This window comes from Botryllus schlosseri, chromosome 16 (assembly GCF_051294905.1).
Source record: "Botryllus schlosseri isolate E-star chromosome 16, Bs_hap1, whole genome shotgun sequence".
NCBI lineage: Eukaryota > Metazoa > Chordata > Ascidiacea > Stolidobranchia > Styelidae > Botryllus > Botryllus schlosseri.
This window is the reverse complement of record NC_137251.1, coordinates 15,275,927-15,294,827: the sequence shown is the minus strand read 5'-3', so window position 1 is coordinate 15,294,827 and position 18,901 is coordinate 15,275,927. Positions and strand designations below refer to the sequence as shown.

At 37.6% G+C, this 18,901-nt stretch overlaps 2 protein-coding genes across 2 annotated transcripts in view; both read right to left on the bottom strand.

The window, feature by feature from the left end:
- Positions 1-7,816, bottom strand: part of LOC145459420 (E3 ubiquitin-protein ligase rnf213-alpha-like) — a 31,033-nt gene extending 23,217 nt beyond the window's left edge. The window contains exons 1-14 of the mRNA XM_080338058.1: positions 7,684-7,816; positions 7,164-7,365; positions 6,393-6,518; positions 6,119-6,245; positions 5,800-5,920; positions 4,672-4,713; positions 4,259-4,456; positions 3,433-3,608; positions 3,077-3,368; positions 2,831-3,000; positions 1,855-2,008; positions 1,508-1,692; positions 629-766; positions 248-464 (exon numbers count right to left, since the gene is read on the bottom strand). Of these exons, the coding sequence (XP_080194184.1) occupies positions 248-464; positions 629-766; positions 1,508-1,692; positions 1,855-2,008; positions 2,831-3,000; positions 3,077-3,368; positions 3,433-3,608; positions 4,259-4,456; positions 4,672-4,713; positions 5,800-5,920; positions 6,119-6,245; positions 6,393-6,518; positions 7,164-7,312 (2,095 nt within the window). The 5' untranslated portion in view covers positions 7,313-7,365; positions 7,684-7,816. The remainder of the gene's footprint in view (positions 1-247; positions 465-628; positions 767-1,507; positions 1,693-1,854; positions 2,009-2,830; positions 3,001-3,076; positions 3,369-3,432; positions 3,609-4,258; positions 4,457-4,671; positions 4,714-5,799; positions 5,921-6,118; positions 6,246-6,392; positions 6,519-7,163; positions 7,366-7,683) is intronic.
- LOC145458653 (E3 ubiquitin-protein ligase RNF213-like) lies at positions 7,618-17,680 on the bottom strand. The gene is made up of 18 exons (XM_080337089.1): positions 17,592-17,680; positions 16,444-16,645; positions 16,115-16,215; positions 15,506-15,659; positions 15,231-15,332; positions 14,933-15,031; positions 14,288-14,434; positions 14,002-14,200; positions 11,739-11,920; positions 11,325-11,463; positions 11,014-11,180; positions 10,219-10,369; positions 10,021-10,131; positions 9,748-9,899; positions 9,327-9,483; positions 8,366-8,718; positions 7,684-7,876; positions 7,618-7,631 (listed from the first exon to the last, which is right to left on the bottom strand). The coding sequence occupies exons 1-18, from the start codon at positions 17,645-17,647 to the stop codon at positions 7,618-7,620; spliced, it is 2,679 nt and encodes an 892-aa protein (XP_080193215.1). The 5' UTR covers positions 17,648-17,680.
- Between the last annotated feature and the right edge of the window lie 1,221 nt (positions 17,681-18,901).

Below are 18,901 nucleotides of genomic sequence, written 5' to 3'. Positions count from 1 at the left end.
TTTCGCTCGCTTACAAACGGCAAACTAACTCAGCAGGAGATCGCGTGCTGTGCAGACGACTCTCGTTAATTGGCAACACGCTTCTCGCTAATTTTTTTGTCAAACAATAGTATTTTCAATAGCATTACCCACCGGTTTGTGTGTTTAAGAGTCATTTACTGATACAGAGAAAATCTATAACAAACTAACATGCAGGATACAATTTGAATATAAATCGAAGATACACACAATGACAGTTAGGACATACCGTCAATTTGGGTGTACGAGAATTGCTCCAAATCCAATTTCTGCTGGTATCTCATCAAGTATTGAAACGGCCTCTGAAAAATTTCTGACTCAAATTCCAAACGATCCATCCCCAGTCTTTCTTGCCTGTCATCCTCATTTCCATCGACAAATTCTAATGGAGTGCAGCAATGTACAGTCGGCAATAAATTCAACACGTGAGATTTCTGGAAGCGTGTCTGAAAAACGAAGGTATGGTCACATATATTGAGAATTCCTATTAAGAGCAATAGTACAACTGTGAAAAAAACTTGTTGTTTACAGTATCTTAATCTGAACAGGCAAGGATTTACAGCACACTAGAGTCATCTCAATATAAAAGATGTCAATGATATTTATTCACCTCTCCAGTGGCGCTGAAATTAGTCGCTTCAACAAGATACAAATGACTGTTTTGTTTAGTCCACACCCGTCCATCACTTCCTTGTATGCTTCCAAGTACGAACAGGTTGAAAGCGAATGATTCTATTCCGCGTGCAACCTGAATGGAGAATTTGCGTAAAAATACATACAAGATAGAGGTCAGCGAATCCCAACTGGGGCTCTAGGTGCCCCACAGAGTGGTTCATTACATCCATTACTAAGTAAGTTATCAAAAGTAAAAGGCACTTCAATATCTACGTATTGCTAAAATTCATTCACACAAAAAATACTCCATGCCATACACAAAAGGCACGTGACATGTATGGGTTTCATACTGATAAGGTAACTAAATTACATTACCAATCAAAATAAATCAAGCATAAGAATTGATTGTCATACCACAATCAAAATCTGCGGTTGAATTTTAGCTCAAGACAAATATTATATAATGCAATATGCAAGACAGACTGAGATGTAATGAAAAATAGGAAGATGTCGAAACGAGCAGAAACGGGCCAGGCCAAGCAAACATATGCAACTATGCATGTTGAAACTAGCTGGGAATTCGCAATTACTGTGAATTGACCTTCACCGATTCTTGGGTATTCTATGTTCGGCCGTCAATGATTTTTAAAGCTACTGCGTGTTGTAGTTCTATAGAGACAAAAGTCTTCATCCATTTCAATTATGAATATTTTAATATAACGACATTGAATCCAGTGAAGATTCAGTCAAAATGCTTATAATTCGATGTGTCGAAGGAGTCGAATTCTCGGAGTCACTATTTCCACTAAAGATTGTAGGATTTCAAGTAAAGACAACTTCCCAACTTGCAAGAACCAAAAATCTTCTATCTTACTGCAGGCGTCAAGTCAATATTGACCAAGACCGGATGTGCGTTTTGATGTCTGTCAGAACACAGCTTCCCGACGACATAATCCAGATTAAGCTCATTCTCCAAAAGACGAAGAGTGACTGCTCGTCCATCAAGAAAGGTTCTCTGCTCAAATTCCTCTCTCGCTCTTTGGATATGGAGAGATTTTCCTAAAATATTATAAGAAATGTAAATAATATCCAGGCGTGAATCCTCAATTTCAACTTGCACAACTCTCAAGTCAATTTGATTGAAAACAGCTAGCCTGTCATGCACTCAATAAAAGTCACACAAAGAGCGGGCAGAACACAAATAATTTTTTCTCAACTCACCGACACCAGACCTCGAAGAGGAGACAATCTTGACGTTGACATGACCTCTCGTAACAGATGCAGCGCTGTTTTGATATCGCTGTACTGTCAAATGCCTTTTCAAATAATTCTGTATCTTTTCAATCGGTTGAAGCCATTTGCCTTCAACAACATTCTAAAATGTTAAGAAACACACTTTTTGGACATGACCTTCGATAGTAGTCAAACGGAATACCAATGCAATAGTCAAAACTAATTGCTATCCACTTGTGTTGCCTATTTGGTTACCACTACTATTAGAGTTACCCAATAATTTTTTCGGGTCATTTCAAAGTGATTATAATAGACTGCTATGCTTTGCTAGTGAACATATGTATCTACAAACATAATACAACTATTGAGTAATATATTCATATTAAAATAAACCCAACTATCTTCGACTGACACTCGTCAGGAGTAATCATCAGAATGTGGTAGTGAATTGAAAAGAACATTGCATATCAATGATCGTATCATCAAATATGACGTAACCGGCGTGAAAATTCGAATAAACGTGTCAAGCTTAATGTCTTTTTGATATTATATTTGATGATACCGGTACCATTTTTGATATACAATGTTCTTTTCCTTTCTATGCTAGTTTCTGATGATATGACGAATGTCAGCTGAAAATATTCACTTTATTTCAGTCTGAACATATTATTCAATTATATATTGAAGTTTTGTACCTCCCCGACCCTTTTCGAATATAACATATGTATATATATATTATGCTGAGCTTAATTTATTAATCCCAACCAATTGCAACCAAATTTATAAATAATAAATGTATTTGTTGAATGCAGGGTATGATCAGACCAGTTGACGATCACACCTTGTCCTACACCGTTAAGTTTCTTTGTTATTATTTCATCCGTTAATGTTATTTACTTTTCGGTTGAACAAATCAATAAATATTTCTCTCTCTCTCTCTCTCTCAGTACATCGTCTCCAATACCTTGTCGAAATAAGTTGCAAGAAAGTGTTTCTGCTTGCTGAGTAGAATAACTAGCTGGTAGTCCTTGTTAATACGACCGCTTCCTTTTAGTTTGTTGAAGATCGAATCGACAGCCGCAGAGGTCGAGAAACTCAGCTTGTCCGCGAATGCAAGGGTATGAATCAGGGAATCTAAACAATTCATATATGTAACATAAATTAAACATATGTGTGGCTTGTCGTAACAACGCAGCAAATAGAAAGTCACCTTCATGGCCATTATCGCACATCGCTCTTCTGAAAAATCGTTCAATCTCATCGATGGTCGTTTCCTTGGTACACACCAAAACCTCTGATCTGCTGGGTAGCTCTTGATCGTAGTTTTTCATGTACAGCGACAGTACAGTCGACAGGATATCGTTCTTATTGCAAATCAGCAAATTCGGCTGTCCCTGACTCAATCCGGCGAGTAAATCTCGCTTTATGTTTCGAGGTTTGCTCAAGCCGTAAAGTATTTTTCCGAGGACGTTGATGCTGAGATGATCTTGTAGATTCATCATCTGAAAATAATATGAAGCATATGATGCATTGCGTGGTGTTCTACTTTAAACCGAAATGGCTCACAATGGTCTCATTGAGATATCCATCGCAGATCGTTTTGATAGAGTCGATTAATTCACGGTTTTCATCACCAGAAAGATTATTCCGTAGTCTGGCTATCACGTCATTCAAAGTATTGCTGCAATTTCCACGGAATACCGAATGAACAACTTTGGCTTCTTTTGGCTTCGTAGGGATATCTAGGAAAATATTTCGATAAGTATAATATCGATGAACACCTCCTTGGTAAGAAACTAAAAAAGGTTAAATTACACACAACCTTATTACACAAAAAGGCAGAGACAATAGCTTACTACACAAGTAGACAATCCTGCAAGATTCGAATCATACATTTAACGCTGATGAGTATAATCATACACTTTTATTTTGAATAATATCTGTCAATATACCCAGTATTTGGCATTCCCAATTAATTCAATTGATAAACCATAATATACAAATATTAAATTGAAAAAGAAATTGAATCTTGAATCTTGAAATTGAATCTCTTTCGACTTCCACCTACATAAACTTTACCAAACAAAGGTCATCTACGTGCAATTTCCACGCAAACACCTGCTAAGAGTTGGGACAAATCGGTTTAGCAGGATTCAATGTGAATAAAAAATGTACCGGTATTGATAAATTTGGCTTCATAAAGTTTAGTTTAAGTTGTATCAAATGAGATCTGGGGGGGTGATCAATTTTTGCAACCCAGTGACGTGACGTATGAGAACTATGAGCATCTTGGATTAATCAAAACCTTTCTAAATTCAGAATCCTGTCTAAACTGGGAATTATGGGGAAAAATTTGAGTTTAAATCTAAAATCCTGGTAGTTAGATACAGACCTGGACAACTGCTATCAAAAAGTGTGCTCATCTCATCAACAAGATCATCGTCACCCTCATTGAGCAAAACCCATTCAATGCATTTTTCATGATCCAAATATCCTTCCGCTTGGACGGCTGCTTTTGCAACTCTTGTGGAGAGTCTCTCTTTAGATTCCAGTTTCCATACGGCTTTCATCTTCAGTCTTGAGACTTTTGCTACATGATGACATGAAGACATAGGTGCTCAGTAACGATGGGCCTACTACAGCAGGTTTCAACTATTTATGCTACTTCATCAAGTGATTAGACTACTTACAATATTTTCAATACAATGGAAAAGTAATATGCATGTGTGCATAATGTACATTTCCATTTCAGGTCCGTCTGAAAATCTACTTATAACAGCCAACTTGTTACAATTAAAGAATTACCTTCCTCATCTTCCGGCGCCTCATCGTCTGATGACACATTTTCTAGAAAAATAAGCGAACAAGTTACCACTATCAAATACCCTGCCCAAAACTTGGTATTTTATACCAATAATTAAATACCATCATTTTCCAAGTATAGTTTGCCCCCATGTATAATACGCACCCTTAAAATGGCATGCAAATTCTGGGGAAAAGCCTGTACCCATGTATAGTACGCACCCTGCATTCACAGTACATGAACACTGAATAGCTGTGTTTTAGTACGCGATGCTGTTCTGTTTTGCGATGTCACTGTCGAACTATCATGACATAACCAACCATGGCTAATCATTATGCAATTACCGGCATTGTCTCTAAACGATAGTACAGAGCAGACAAAGCCTGCGAGGCTGGCGACGCGATAGTTCAGGCCAGCGACACGACGTCTTGCGCACGAGGCCTATTACAGATGCGATTGCTTATCATTATACAAGTAACAGTATTGCCTCTATACGATAGTAGATAGCAGCCAAAGCCTGCGAGGCCGGCGACGCGACATCTTGCGCACGAGGTCAGATGCAATTGCTCAGGCCAACGGTTATGTCGTGCACACCACGCCTGTTGGAGGTGCGACTGATTATGCAAGCGATTATATTTTGTGCACATGGCCTGTCGATGAATTAGCGAGGATTGCCGCGCGCGCGTTCAGCTATCAATCAATGAATGACCTAATTTCGCTCGTGTGCAAACGGCAAACCAACTCAGCAGGAGACTGCGTGCTGTGAAGAATTGGCAACACACTTTTTGCTAATTGGTAGCTCCGTTACACTAATAATACGAATTACTGGGCACGATGGCTGAAAGTGATGCGCGATCGGAAACAAACATGAAGAAAGGAGTGATTTCAAGTTTTTTATCGAGGGAGATTTTTTCAAGCGTGTTGTTCCCATGTATAATACGCAACCCCTGATTTTAGGGCAAAAAATCGTGAAAATTTTGCGGATTATACATGGAAAATTACGGTACTCCATTTCAAAGACGCGAATATACAAGATTGCGAATGGTGTCAGCAAAAGTTGGATACCGTACGAAACTGTAAGCTTACAGGTAAGAGGAATGATAATAATACATGTTGTAAAAAATACTTACCTTCAAATTCATTTTCTACAACATCTGTCTCCTGATTCTGGTCTGACAGAATATTCACGACACAATTTTTCAGTTCCAAGTCTCTCAAATCCGGACACACAGCACTCAGTAACGTCCGAACCTGAATCAGTGTCAGAAATTTAAAACCAACCAATCAGTTTTGGCGAAAAATTATGATACATCATAAAATTGCCAAAAGGATCATCACTCAAACCTGTAATGCTTCCCTGACTAGACACAAATAAAAGAGAGCTAGTAAAATTATTAGGAAATGCATTTTGTAACAACATATTCAGCACAATTTTGAGATTAACTTTACCTGATCCGGCACAGCCTTCATCTCGTCTAATGATGACAATTTTCTACACAGATACATGATTTGATTGATGTTAAATTCATTCAGCTGATAGAATTCCATTCGTTTGGATGAGATGTACTCTTGCCAACTGAAAGATATGCATAATTAGTACTTGAATAACGTAGTCAATATATAGGCCTACATCTCGAAATTCCAGTACATGAATGGAAATGTATTTTGCCAAATTATCATGATTTTTTCCTACTAATGACATCATACTCCCTCTACGACTCACCGTTTATGAGTCTCTTTCATGATGCGAGTAATATCATCCAGTTGAAGGTAACAACCTCCATTGCCCACCAATTGATCACCGGAAGTAAAGCTGATTTGGATGATGAGATCTCTGCCGCTATTGCAGCTGTAAAAATTTCATACAAATACAAAAACAAGCAAAGTGCACCAATCTAAAGATTCTAATAGAAGACAAAATGTTCAAGACATACTTCTGGAGCTCCATGGAGGTACGGAACTTCAATACACACTTTCACTTCACATTTTCACACAATTCACATATTCATTTGTGAGCCTTGGATAGACTTTCATCAAAATATGCCAATCTAGTTTTTGCAAATAGAAGGACTTCGTGTACCATCATAAATAGCACAATGAGCTCAAGTGACTTCTCCACCTGCATTTTTCGAAATTTCATGCCGTGGCATCATATATGGCGAAATCATTGTTTATATACAATGATCTTTCTTATTCTTTAGTAGTTGCTGATGGCTTCATTTCAATATGAATATAATAATTTATATTATATGATCGTTGGCTTTTCATAGGTACTTTCAATGATATTTTAGGACATATTTTGATATTACAGTCAGTCAGTTTTATTAATATTTTAATCATTTCAACACACCACAAAACTGCGATACAATGAAAAGATAGGAAGGTGTCGAAACAACTTGGAGTAGTCTTTAAGATCAGACACCCACCTTGGCCTAGGCGAAGTAAAGAAGAGGCATGCACACTGAATGCACATCCCTAACATTTAATATCTCACTTAATGGTAGCTTCCCATCCACTGAACAGCATGCATCCAGAAGTTTCAAGTTCCACAAAAGCTTCCGCCAGCTTTTGTACTGACGTGAGGACGTTCACAAAGTGATTGACGTCGCGTTGAACCTTCTCAGCGTCGCCGGCAATCAGCATAAGCTTGGATTGCAATTCTTGCAGTGCATCGACATGCAACACTTGAGATGTGCCTGTAACGTATATGTTGTATATGATCAGCGCACGCATCTGTACATTAAAATATACGACACAAAGTGAAAATATTTGATGACTTGACTTGACAAGAGTCATTTGGATGATTTACGTGAGTTCCTGCGGAAAATTTTGAGATTACTTGACTTATTTATATAGTCAAAACTGGCAGGCCTCAAAATGGCTTACATCTCAAAGGTCCCAATACCGCTCTTGAGTAGATCAAACTAGACTCAATTCATTTCATGACTCTACAGGCTCATTTCTTATAATAATATGCATCAATAAGTACTGAATGCAAAGAACATTGTTAGTACCTTGCTCGTCCAAACTGGCGATTTGCAAGCGAATGGAATTTTGCACAGATATTTTCGAGTCGGTTGACCATCTTTTGATAACATAAACTCCTTGATCGTTGATCGCTTGTGCTTGAGTCAAAGAGGATTTCTCGACTGATCCGTAAAATTTCTCAACATCTTCGAACCAGCTCAAATGCCGAACAGTTTCATCCTGGAATTCATGCTCGAAGAGTTAGTAATGCAATGGCTTTAACTGGACTCATGTTACCCAACCCAACCCAACATTACAGAGAATGATCCGGACTAACCAATATATCAGGTAGAGTCCATGTCTTTGAAATCGCAGAAAATTTTGGCTACCCCATTAACCAAGACATAGTCATGGTTGATTTTAGAATGGATAGCTTTGCTTTAGGATTTCCTAATAAATTCTGATACAAACAGTATGTCAAGTAACTGTAGGCTATAGCATGTCTTGTGACATAAGTGTTCCTTACGGCAAAAGCTAACATGACTGTGCTACATTTAATATTGAGAAATTCCGCACAAGTGTCAACTGATAGCGCAAATAATTACTGTTTGAAGCAAGGAACACATATCATGCAATGTCACTAATATGGTAGCAATTTCAGAACATCAAGAATACTCCTATGGAATAATAGAACGTGACGGTAACAATGAAAGTACATAAAATTCTCACCCAATGCTGAAGCAGGGTTTTGCTATCCTTGGCCTTTTCCCACACCTTATTACATCTCGTAAGTAAATCCGTCAACCCGGCATCTTCCGTGCACACATTTACGTCGTCTTTGTAGCGAAGATCAAGTTCATCCTGTTGATTATCCTCAACATAGTCGTCGTCGTCGTTAGAAATTTGCGGGTCATCATGTTCCTGCTTTCTCTCTGTAATTTCAGCGTTCTTCTGCCCCCAAAATATGAGGGGAGCAAAACCCATGACGGCACTAAGGAAACAAGACACTCGCCCGATTTCGATAGCATCGCCTCCGGCTGATATCATAGCCAGATCACACAATACTTGAACTCCGTGGATCCCTAAAAATCAAATAAAGACCAGGTTACATAAGTCTGTTAGAATAGTTGCAGCGTACTTTTGCAGGTTAAGTTAGAGTTCAGAAATATAGTGGTCAAGATCACTGATAAAAATTAGTTCAAATGTGATATATTTGGAGTAAATGGAGATATTGTTTTGGTTCATATATTACAACAATATCACCATTGTGTACTTTGGTGAAATCGCTTTTGTCTGTTGCACACAAGATCACACTGTCTACAACAGAAGCCGTTTCCTTCCTTATAGTGCTCTGTTATAATTACACATTTTTTGCATTTGTTTCTTTGCTCGTTATGTTTTACTAATTAATTGAGGTAAGAAATTGATTATTATCACTTCCAAATATGTAAGAGTGACTACCGCTTCGAAGACTTCAGTCGTATCGGGTCTACCAGTCAATACCATCTAATGTCAGTTTGGCAATTATAAAAAATTCTTGTTTCATGACTTGCATAGTTATTACTATTGCCTTCTGTACTTCATGGTTGACAGAATTAATAGCTCTCTCGCTCTCTCTCTCTCTTTCTCTCTCTAAGAAATCAAGCTAATCTCTTTGATTGAAATACATGTGTGTTAGGCTATAGGCTACCTTTCATTTTTCCTTGAAGCCAAGCAATTACTTTCTCTCCTTTGATGAACTTCTCCAAAATGACAAGCTTTTCGTCTGTAATCTCTGAGAGTTCCATGATAGTCAGAGTTTCGGGCACATCGTACAGCTGGACATCATCTTGATTTTCAATCATATTCTGATTGAAAAGATATAAGACAATGAAAAAGATACTAAAAATCAAAAGTTAGCAGAATAAATAAATCAATAATACAGAAAAACACATATGATACTACAATTATAGCACATAACACATGCCCAACCCATGTCCAAAGCCTAAATTTCTAATATTCAAGACAAACAGGGGACAAGGCATTATCAAAATTCGAAAATAAAATTTGAAGAAGTGCCTTTCGACATGGCACACTAGTAGAATTGAATCAATCAAAAAGTCAGATCCCACCTTGCGCTCAACAATGCTATCAAAATTTCCTTCGAGTTGCAAAAGGTCCCTGATCTGCAACAGGACAGTGATAGCTCGATTTGCCTGGTTGAGTTTGAAAGTGTTAAATATTTGCAATTGCCGGGTTTCACGATTCTCCAGAGGTGGGCCGTCTGAAAATTCGAATGTATTTATGAACAATAGCTTCGCTACAAATCGTCATCGAAATGATTCTAGATTAGAGTAACATCAATGCGTCTTGGTTGCTATTGTTCGTCAAGCAAAGTTTCTCACCAGAAAATTTTTCAGCGAAGTCGTAGATCAAATTCACTTCCAGTTCAATTCCATCCTTACTGCCATCGATTGCTTGAAATTTTTGACTCACATTGGTCAATGTCATGGTACCTGTCAGAAATGATGAAAAAAAATCAGTTTTCCTAAAGCTAGTGATCAAGAGACAGTGGCAACATTTCACGGCAGAAACTGCAATACCTGCTTCAACGTCCTTGGCCAAATTCACAGCTTCATCCCTCGTTATTTCCCAGGCTTGTAATAAATCCGTCCAATGCATATTCCTATTCAGTGGACTCTGAGCTTCCTTTACTGACTTTAGGAACATGGACTGTATCAACTTTTTGCTGTCCTGGAATACAGCGATTAAACTCCGTGATGGAAACGTACTACATGGCGTTTCATTTGCTGATTATGTCAGAAATGTATTAACATGCTACCTGTACCATAGTTTGTAAATTTATATTTATTGGTGTAAACAACTTTCCAGTAACTTGCAATTCTTTTACATGAACTTCCGAACATGCGTTAAGCCATTATCAAAGGAAAATACTATTCATACAGTAGACACTCATCTTCGAATAACAATGTTGTGTGCTAGAGCGTAGAGAATTTCGGGTTCTATATTCTAACAAATTCAAACTCGCATAACTGAAGGAGACTTCACAAACCGTGTATGTAGTTGTAGAGCAAAGGATATTTGCATCATTAAATGGTGATTAATTGATGCCGTGAAGTACAGAGATTAGCGGTAGGTGATCTATTCAAATACGCAGTTGATTCCATATATTGTACAATTTGTTTTTGACCGTGGAATTTAAGAATTTAAAAATATTTGATGAATTTAACGTATACCACTCACTTTCTGGAAAATGTAAAAACACGAGCCTTATACATGAGAAATTACATTTGTAAACAAATTTGCTATCAAGAGGTTGTGCACTGGCATAAACTAGGCCTCGACTTCCAACAGTTATCAAAAAGACAGAACAGTACCTTCAGAAAAGCGATTTCTTTAAATGATTCGAGTTGATCCTCAGTGATTCCAAAATAATCAGTGCTTCTTTGTCGATCATCTTTATTCACCAAATCAATGACCTTTTTCTTGTTTGTTGGATCCTTCAACAATTTTTCCAGCTCATCATGTGGGGGAGATTCTTCATCTGAGACAGAAAGAGAACTAAAATCTTTTTAATTGCATAGTGCGCAATAATACAGAACAGAACGTCTAAGCAGAATTTCGAATAACGGGATTAGAAAAGCTTGTCTTAAAACACCCTTGGACGAGTTATGAAACTACATATTACCAAATTCTATGGAATTGCATAGGTGCGTAAAGTCTTCCACACAAGCTTTTGTTCGTTTGAAGACATTGTGGCATTCCTTCATGATTCTCACTGATTCAGTCAGATTACCATGATTGTCCACGGATGAGCTTGATTTCTCCTAAAAATGGCGAAGTCAAGAACAAATTAATGTTTAAGTTACCAGCTTAGCCAAGACTAAAGCGATTGTCATAGCATTTATTGAAACAAAGAGTGCAGTGCTGTAAAATCGAATTTAAAGAATTCAATGAACAACTTGTATTTCAACTTAAGGTATTAGTCAATACAAACCACAGAAAAAACTGCTACTGCATCAGTAGGAGTTTGTTATTTCTATTTCTATGTAAAGTTTCTTACCCAGACAAATTTAAATGCAGTGCAATGGATATTAGTTACCTTGTTCGCACAGTCCAAAACACCACATAGAAGGAAAAATCTCTCTTCATTAGTAACAATAATGTTCATTTGGTCCACAAGTATTCCGTCAGTGCGGAACAAATCCACAACGGCTTGAAAGTCTTTCCAGACACCTGAGATTATTCTGAGAGCGTCCTCCGAGAAAGATTTCCGAAACCGCTCTGTAAAGATGATAAAAATCAATCAAACGTCAGAAATTGGTGGATCTTAACATGGTTTTGACTCAAGTGGAAGTGATGCGGTATATTATAACCATAGTACAAAGGGCAATCTGTAAGACAATGAAAAATCGCGCAATATTTTTCATGATACTTAAGTTGGCACATCCTAGACTTGAATTAGTTGGTTAGTGATGATGTAGAGCAGTGGTTCTCAACCGGTGTGCCGCGGCACACTAGTGTGCCAATTGGACTGCTCAGGTGTGCCGCGAGCAAATGTGGTAAACTATGTCGAAGTATAACAAAAATCCAAATTTTGAGTGTGTCATTGTTGGTTTTTCTATTGCATTTACCCGATCAAGACACGCGATGCACAATCTGATGCAGTGAACAGATATAAGGATGTCGAGGCGACCGTAGTTACGGTATCTCGATCTAGTATCTAAATCTGACATCCCCGTTAGGTCATGGATTGGGTCTTTCTCAGGGATTTTCATTGTAAAGACGCTCTGAGCACAGCTACGTACAGGGGCGGAGAATCTAATAAATCTGCGACGCTTCGTAACTTGTTACTTCACTGCCATAAATCAAACTGGAGCCTCCACCGTCAATGGGTGTGATATGCTAGTTTGCCCACAACATAGTGGCATTTAGGACGGTGATAACTAAACTTAGGCAATTGGACCGTGATATTGAGGTGTGGCCGAAGTGTTCACATTTTATTTGTCACCCATCAGAACCGGAGTCAGAACAGGGACATGATGCAGGTTGATGACCTTTTTCTGTCTTCGTCATCGATGATCATTTTACACCATACCGATATTACTTATTTTGATTCCTGAGATGCCAACATATAGCACGGCCCGCTTTTTGAAAGACACTGCTTTTGCAGATCGGCGGATGAGTAGGAGCCAACATTAACCACCAACACCTAGGAAGGCATTCTCACCATCGAGAAATGAACTCATTTGGAAGTGATGTTCACGTTTACAAATTAGAATTGCCAACATAGCCATTCACATTGCGATTGTTAGGTAGCGTGCCAACACTGCAGGTAAAATGTAGGCTCATGGCGGAACATTATGTTGCAGGCGACAAATTCGAGAATTGCGAAGTAAAGTTAATCAAATTATATCAGTTACAAATTCCACCGCCGCTGAGGTTTATTATCCTGGTTTGTTAGAAATACAATTGAACTGCGGGTGGCTGCCAGTAACACTATTGAGGTATACTATCCTCACAGGTGCTATTACACGATCTGCGTGGAAATGCGTTTGGCATCCATGTATAATACACCTCTACGCCTCTGTATTTGTTAGTGGTGATCTTGATTGGACTAGTCGATGCGACGGTTAATTACATCAACAATGCGTCAGTGGGCAGACTTTATTGTCAAGCTAATCTTATGAAATTATGCTCAGCCTGGAGTTTAAACGAGATCTCAGCAGGACAGTTATGTGGTATCAGAGGTAATAGGAGATAATTCAAAACCTCACACGGAAGCGGAGAAAGTTCTTCTTCCGGCCTGCAATAAAATTGTAAAGAAATGTTTGGGAAGAATTGAAAACGATTCCCATGTCAAATGATACCATTCGTAGATATATTTCTGAGATGTCCGCAGAGATAAAAGAAAACTCAAGCAGAGAAAAGCCTACTTGAGTGCTCCGAAAAGGTAGAAGTACTTTGTCAGTGACCACCTCTGTAAGACTATGGTTGCTGATATACGCATTCTGGTAGTTTGCCTGTGCCGTAAGCCAAAAGAGTTCAGAACCACTGTGCTAGTGTGCCACGAACTATTTTTCGTTTTCAAAATGTGCCGCGAGGTCAAAAAGGTTGAGAACCACTGATGTAGAGAGAATCCAAAGCTATGGATGAATATTAATTAGCACGGTGCAAATCCTTCAATATACTCTTCCCAAGACTAGGAGTTTTTAGATTTATGGTATCACAAGTGGCTATCAATGAGTGAGACAATAATGGTGCTAGATCAATTGCCGACCATTTCTAGTCATTCAGATACTTCTGCCATATCAGCAAATCAATAACGGGTTTAAAAACATGCTGGCAAAAAAATGCATACTCACCGAATAATTCACAGAATTGCACCGAAAAAGACCAATTGCAAACAAAATTGAGAGCATTGGTCTGTTGTGTGAATTTTTGCCGGTGTGCTTTGCCTTGTGCTTGGAAGAACAATTTCTGGAATATCACGACAACAGGGTGTGCTGACTTATCCACAAATTGATCGGTGATGTTTTTCCACCATCTCTTTAACATTGCCACCTCAAAAGAATTCAATTATAGTTGAATGTTCCTGAACTACAGATTGACTCTCAATTCGAGGTAAGCTATATGGAGAATGTGAATTACTTGCTTAGGCTGCTGCATACTTTTTCCCGCAACTTCAAAGGCTTTGTTGTCAAAATGTTTCTGAACTTCACTTTCCAATTTCAGATCCGTGAGTTTTGTAGCATAAAAGTCGAGAAATTCAGAAAATTGCCATTCATGTTTGCATTGCTGAAAAATAGGACAGTGGATAAGTATAACATCATTCCTAATGAATAAAACAATATTTACTCCTCATGACTTTACATATAAGCGCTACAGAAACACTACTTATACCATGTATAGTCAAGGATAAAATGCGGGTTGCTTTACTGACTGCATATTGAAGGACGTTGCCAATACACCCAAGCACAACTTTAACAAATGCCTTCTAAATAAACTTGATTAGTTATAATTTTCTATAAAGTAGTGTCGTAAACTGTGTAAACATACATTTGTGCAGCTCAATCTATAATATTTTATATAGTTCTTCGACTCACAGAAACTTCATAAAATTGATCTAGTTTGGTCAGGTTGCCTTCACAACTATTCGATAGACTGCCATAAGGTCAAAAATTGTTCGAAATCGCTGGTCTACAGGATCATTTCTTCCTAACAAATATTCATAAAAATATATCATTGCTCAAGATCGTATTTTATTAACTGAGGAAATTATTGCTCCATCCTCACATTTTGGATTTTGTTCTTTATTTCTTGATCGAGTCGAGTTTTCCACTGCTCTGTAAAGTCTGGTAGCTTCCAAGCAATGCTCATTGCCCAGTCCCAGAACTGAAAGAAAAGGGAAATACATGCATTTACTCAAAATATTTTCATCTCGACAATGAGAAGAGAACGGAGACAAAAGGATTTGGTTTAAAAATATAGTAATAGAAATGGAAGAGCGTGTTAAATAGGAATATATGATGATGCTGACATGCTAATGAAATTTTTAAGTATTTTAATAAACGCCAAATTCAAAGAGACATACCTTGACTTCTTTGCCATCCATCTTTCTTCGATGAATCATGTTACAAACTGCATCTGAGACTTTCCGTGACACTACAGAGATGGATTTTGATCCATCCTCGTTCTGTGCAGAATATCACATAGTCACTATATGATTGTTTTAGTTTTCGGTTTCATGGAAAAGGCATTTTGAACACATCAAACAAGATTGACAATGAGCTTTTGCCAATATCCCTATCTTTTTTTAAAAGAATTACGAACACTTACAAACAGAAGACAAAATACCATCTACCCTACCAGTTTCAAAAGCGATGCCCAGTGAACGGCCTTCAGCAGAATATTTTCAACAAACCGAATCACTGATTCAGGATCGAAATATTTGTCCATATACGTCACAGATATGCTGAGTAAGTTGACACAAACTGTTGCATCTTGAGCATTTCCAGGATCACTGTAATAGAGATTTTACAAAAACGTTTTGTCATTTTCCTTAATTGTAAACGGCAACTACTAAGTATTAAATGATTAACTAGTTTTGCCACTTGCCAGCATTACGACAAGCATCTATATGGGATGAAAATAGATGAGAAATGCTAATTCAACAAAGTGGGAAGATTCAGTGCAAGTGCTGAGTGGTAATAGGCATAGAAATATTTCAATGTCTGGGGTCCACTTAGATTCCAATAAAACAATCTACAATGGACTATCTGTCAAGTTTATTTCCCCCAAATTAAGTGAACTGTGATGTAAGTACGTAGTACACAGATCAATTGCATTAGCCACGTTTAACAATCGTAGAATCCAAGAACAGATTGGTATGTTCCTTCAAAAGAAGTCATTATATCAGCATTGCCTTATTAGTGTAGTCCTACAGTGCACATGAAACAGGAAATTATAGATACTCACTGGGATGTACACGAGTCATGAATTGGGTCAACGCAGGCACCAATTGAATCATCAAGGCATCTTGCAAAATATTTATCAAAGGATGCCAGTTCTTCAGGGCTCTGTAGATAAAGAGTAGAGTAGATTAAAAATTCAAAACTTCAACATTTCAGCATGAACTAGTTCAACCTGCTGAAACCAGAATATAATAAATTACTACATCAGCATTACTACATCATAAATTAAAATGTCACAGATTGGTCATAAAAAGAATTATAGTACCTCAATCGACAAATTTCAGAGTTTTAGAGTAGATTTCTCACGTAAATATAAAACAATGAAATCTGTACCATTTTGATCTTTTTCTGGTAAACTCCTTCCAGATACTGCTGCAAGGCTGTATCTAGTCGAAAATATTCAACAATTTTATTTTCCTCATGCACCAAATGAATGAGTTCTCTCGTGTTCACTAGGAACTGGAATGTTCCAATGATCCATGGATGCAATTCAAAAAGCTTCAAAACGCTTGGAATCATTTGAAGAAAATGAGATCTGAAAAATGGTGTACTGGTAAGTGATAGTATAATAACATCGAGGAAGCATTACGCCCGGTGCTAATGAAAGTTTGAAAAAATTCAAGCCACGGGAATATACCCACAGCAAATGCACAGATACTGTTTAACAATGAGAGAAATTTGATATAAGTACTGTAAGGACACCTTATATATAGGGCGTTTTTTTGAGATGTCAAAATAAGTCATAATTTTGTCAAAATTGTAGCCTTAGGTCAAAAAATTGTCGGTGAACTTATCATTTGACATTTTACAGCTTTTAGCCTACTGTTTAGGTCTACCGCTGTAGATGGCCCATTATCTGTTCATTGTGAATTACAAATGGCCAAATGAAACAAATAGGTTGACATGGTGTTATGCCTAACGTACTGCAATATCCTAACTGAAGCAAGACTGCGTGGGAATTGGTCCTTATATCAAGAAGCGCATGATAAAAAATGGTGATGTAGACAACATTGTCAGCATGAAGCAACACGGTGTGTCACCAGCAGTGTACGCATGTCGCACAACTTCAGTGTTGCCAGCCAACAAATGCTGCTGTTGAACGTTCTTTCTCCATTCGTGGCCAGCTACTAAGTAAGGATAGACACTTTCTACCCGAGAATGCAGGAAAGTATCTTTCGTTGTACTACAACAAATTTGAAATATTTCTACCATAATGCGTGATGTAGCTACTGGAATTCTTCATAGGCCCAGATTTCATTAAAATATAGTTTTTCAATGTAAAAATTTGTCAGTTTTCAAGTCAAATAAGTTTTTTCAGGTCAGACTACTTCGTAAGGACAGACATTTCCAACCAGAAATGAAGATAAGTAGTACAATTCTAACATTATGTGGGAAAAACCTAATTTACATACATATGGTAAAAATCAGGGTTTTTAAGGTAAAAAATGCACTACATGTATCAAATACTTCACTTAACCCACCTGACAGTAGTTGTCATCAATGACCGCCGAATTCCGATCCAATCAATAACTCCCATACAAGGTAAACCGGCTTGATTGGGATTATTACTCATACCCGATTTCACAGTACATTCTCCTTTCAGATTACGGTTCCAGATCAGCCAGAATAAAGGTAATGTCAGGATCCAATCAAGGTTTTCCGGACAGCGGGAAATATGTTTGTACATCCACAGCAAGGCTTCATGAGACGATGGTAAAGTGAATCTGAGAAATAGAGATTTAGGTGTGAACATAATTGGAATATGTTGACAACATAACAACATAAGTTTTTGTAGCTCTCACAGTCTCACACCTTGTTTAACTTCCACTTTCAATTCAAAAAACCTAATAATAGCAATGATTTCAATGATGAGATTATTGAATTGAAAGTAGACATAGCTTGACAGGTACCAATATCTTCATTATCATAATATATGTTGTCTGGTATCGGCGTAACGTCGTGATCGGAGATAGAAAATATGAAGGATGCGGTATACAATCTTTAATTGTTAGTAAGTTTCTAATATCGTAATACACACCCAGAGCTTTCATAATACTTCCTCATGCCGTCGATTTCCTCAATAAATTCCATGCATGCCATTCGATTCCAGTCCTTGATGTCAAGCATTACAAACAGTCTACGGACTAGTTCATTTCTGGTAATTCTCTGGTTTATAAGAGACATCGCGATGACCAGAGCAATTCGAGCAACTGTCTGGGTTTGTCCGCTGCCTTTGTTTTCACTTCGCCACAAATCTAGACTTTCCAGCCAAGAAATGAGAGCCATTTCATAAATCTGAAATAAAATGAGGAATAAAACCCAATTTTAAGCACTGCCCTATTAAATTCCACTTCATACATGGGCGAATTGAATCAATTAAAAAATAGTAATTTGCGATATTGTTTTCGTGATAATACGGCTATCTGTGATTTATGTCAGACATGGGGTAATCGCAATTAGTAATCGTAATCGATTACGACGATTACAGCATTTTGAAGTAATCGTAATCGAAATCGATTACATTCGAAAAAAATCCGAAGTAATCGTAATCGTAATCGACTACTTCCCATATCTAATCGATTTTTTGGGAAAGAACGATTACTTTTTGTTTGTACAAGGACTATGACATAAACTGAATATTCGTGAACAAGACTGAGATAATATACCACGTTAGCGATAGCACAAACGTCTGTTTTCAAACGCCACTACTCATTGTTACGTCAGAAGTATTAGCTCCGCTCGTCATTGCATAGAAGTATCCACCCACACATAGTAAACAGACATGCGATGA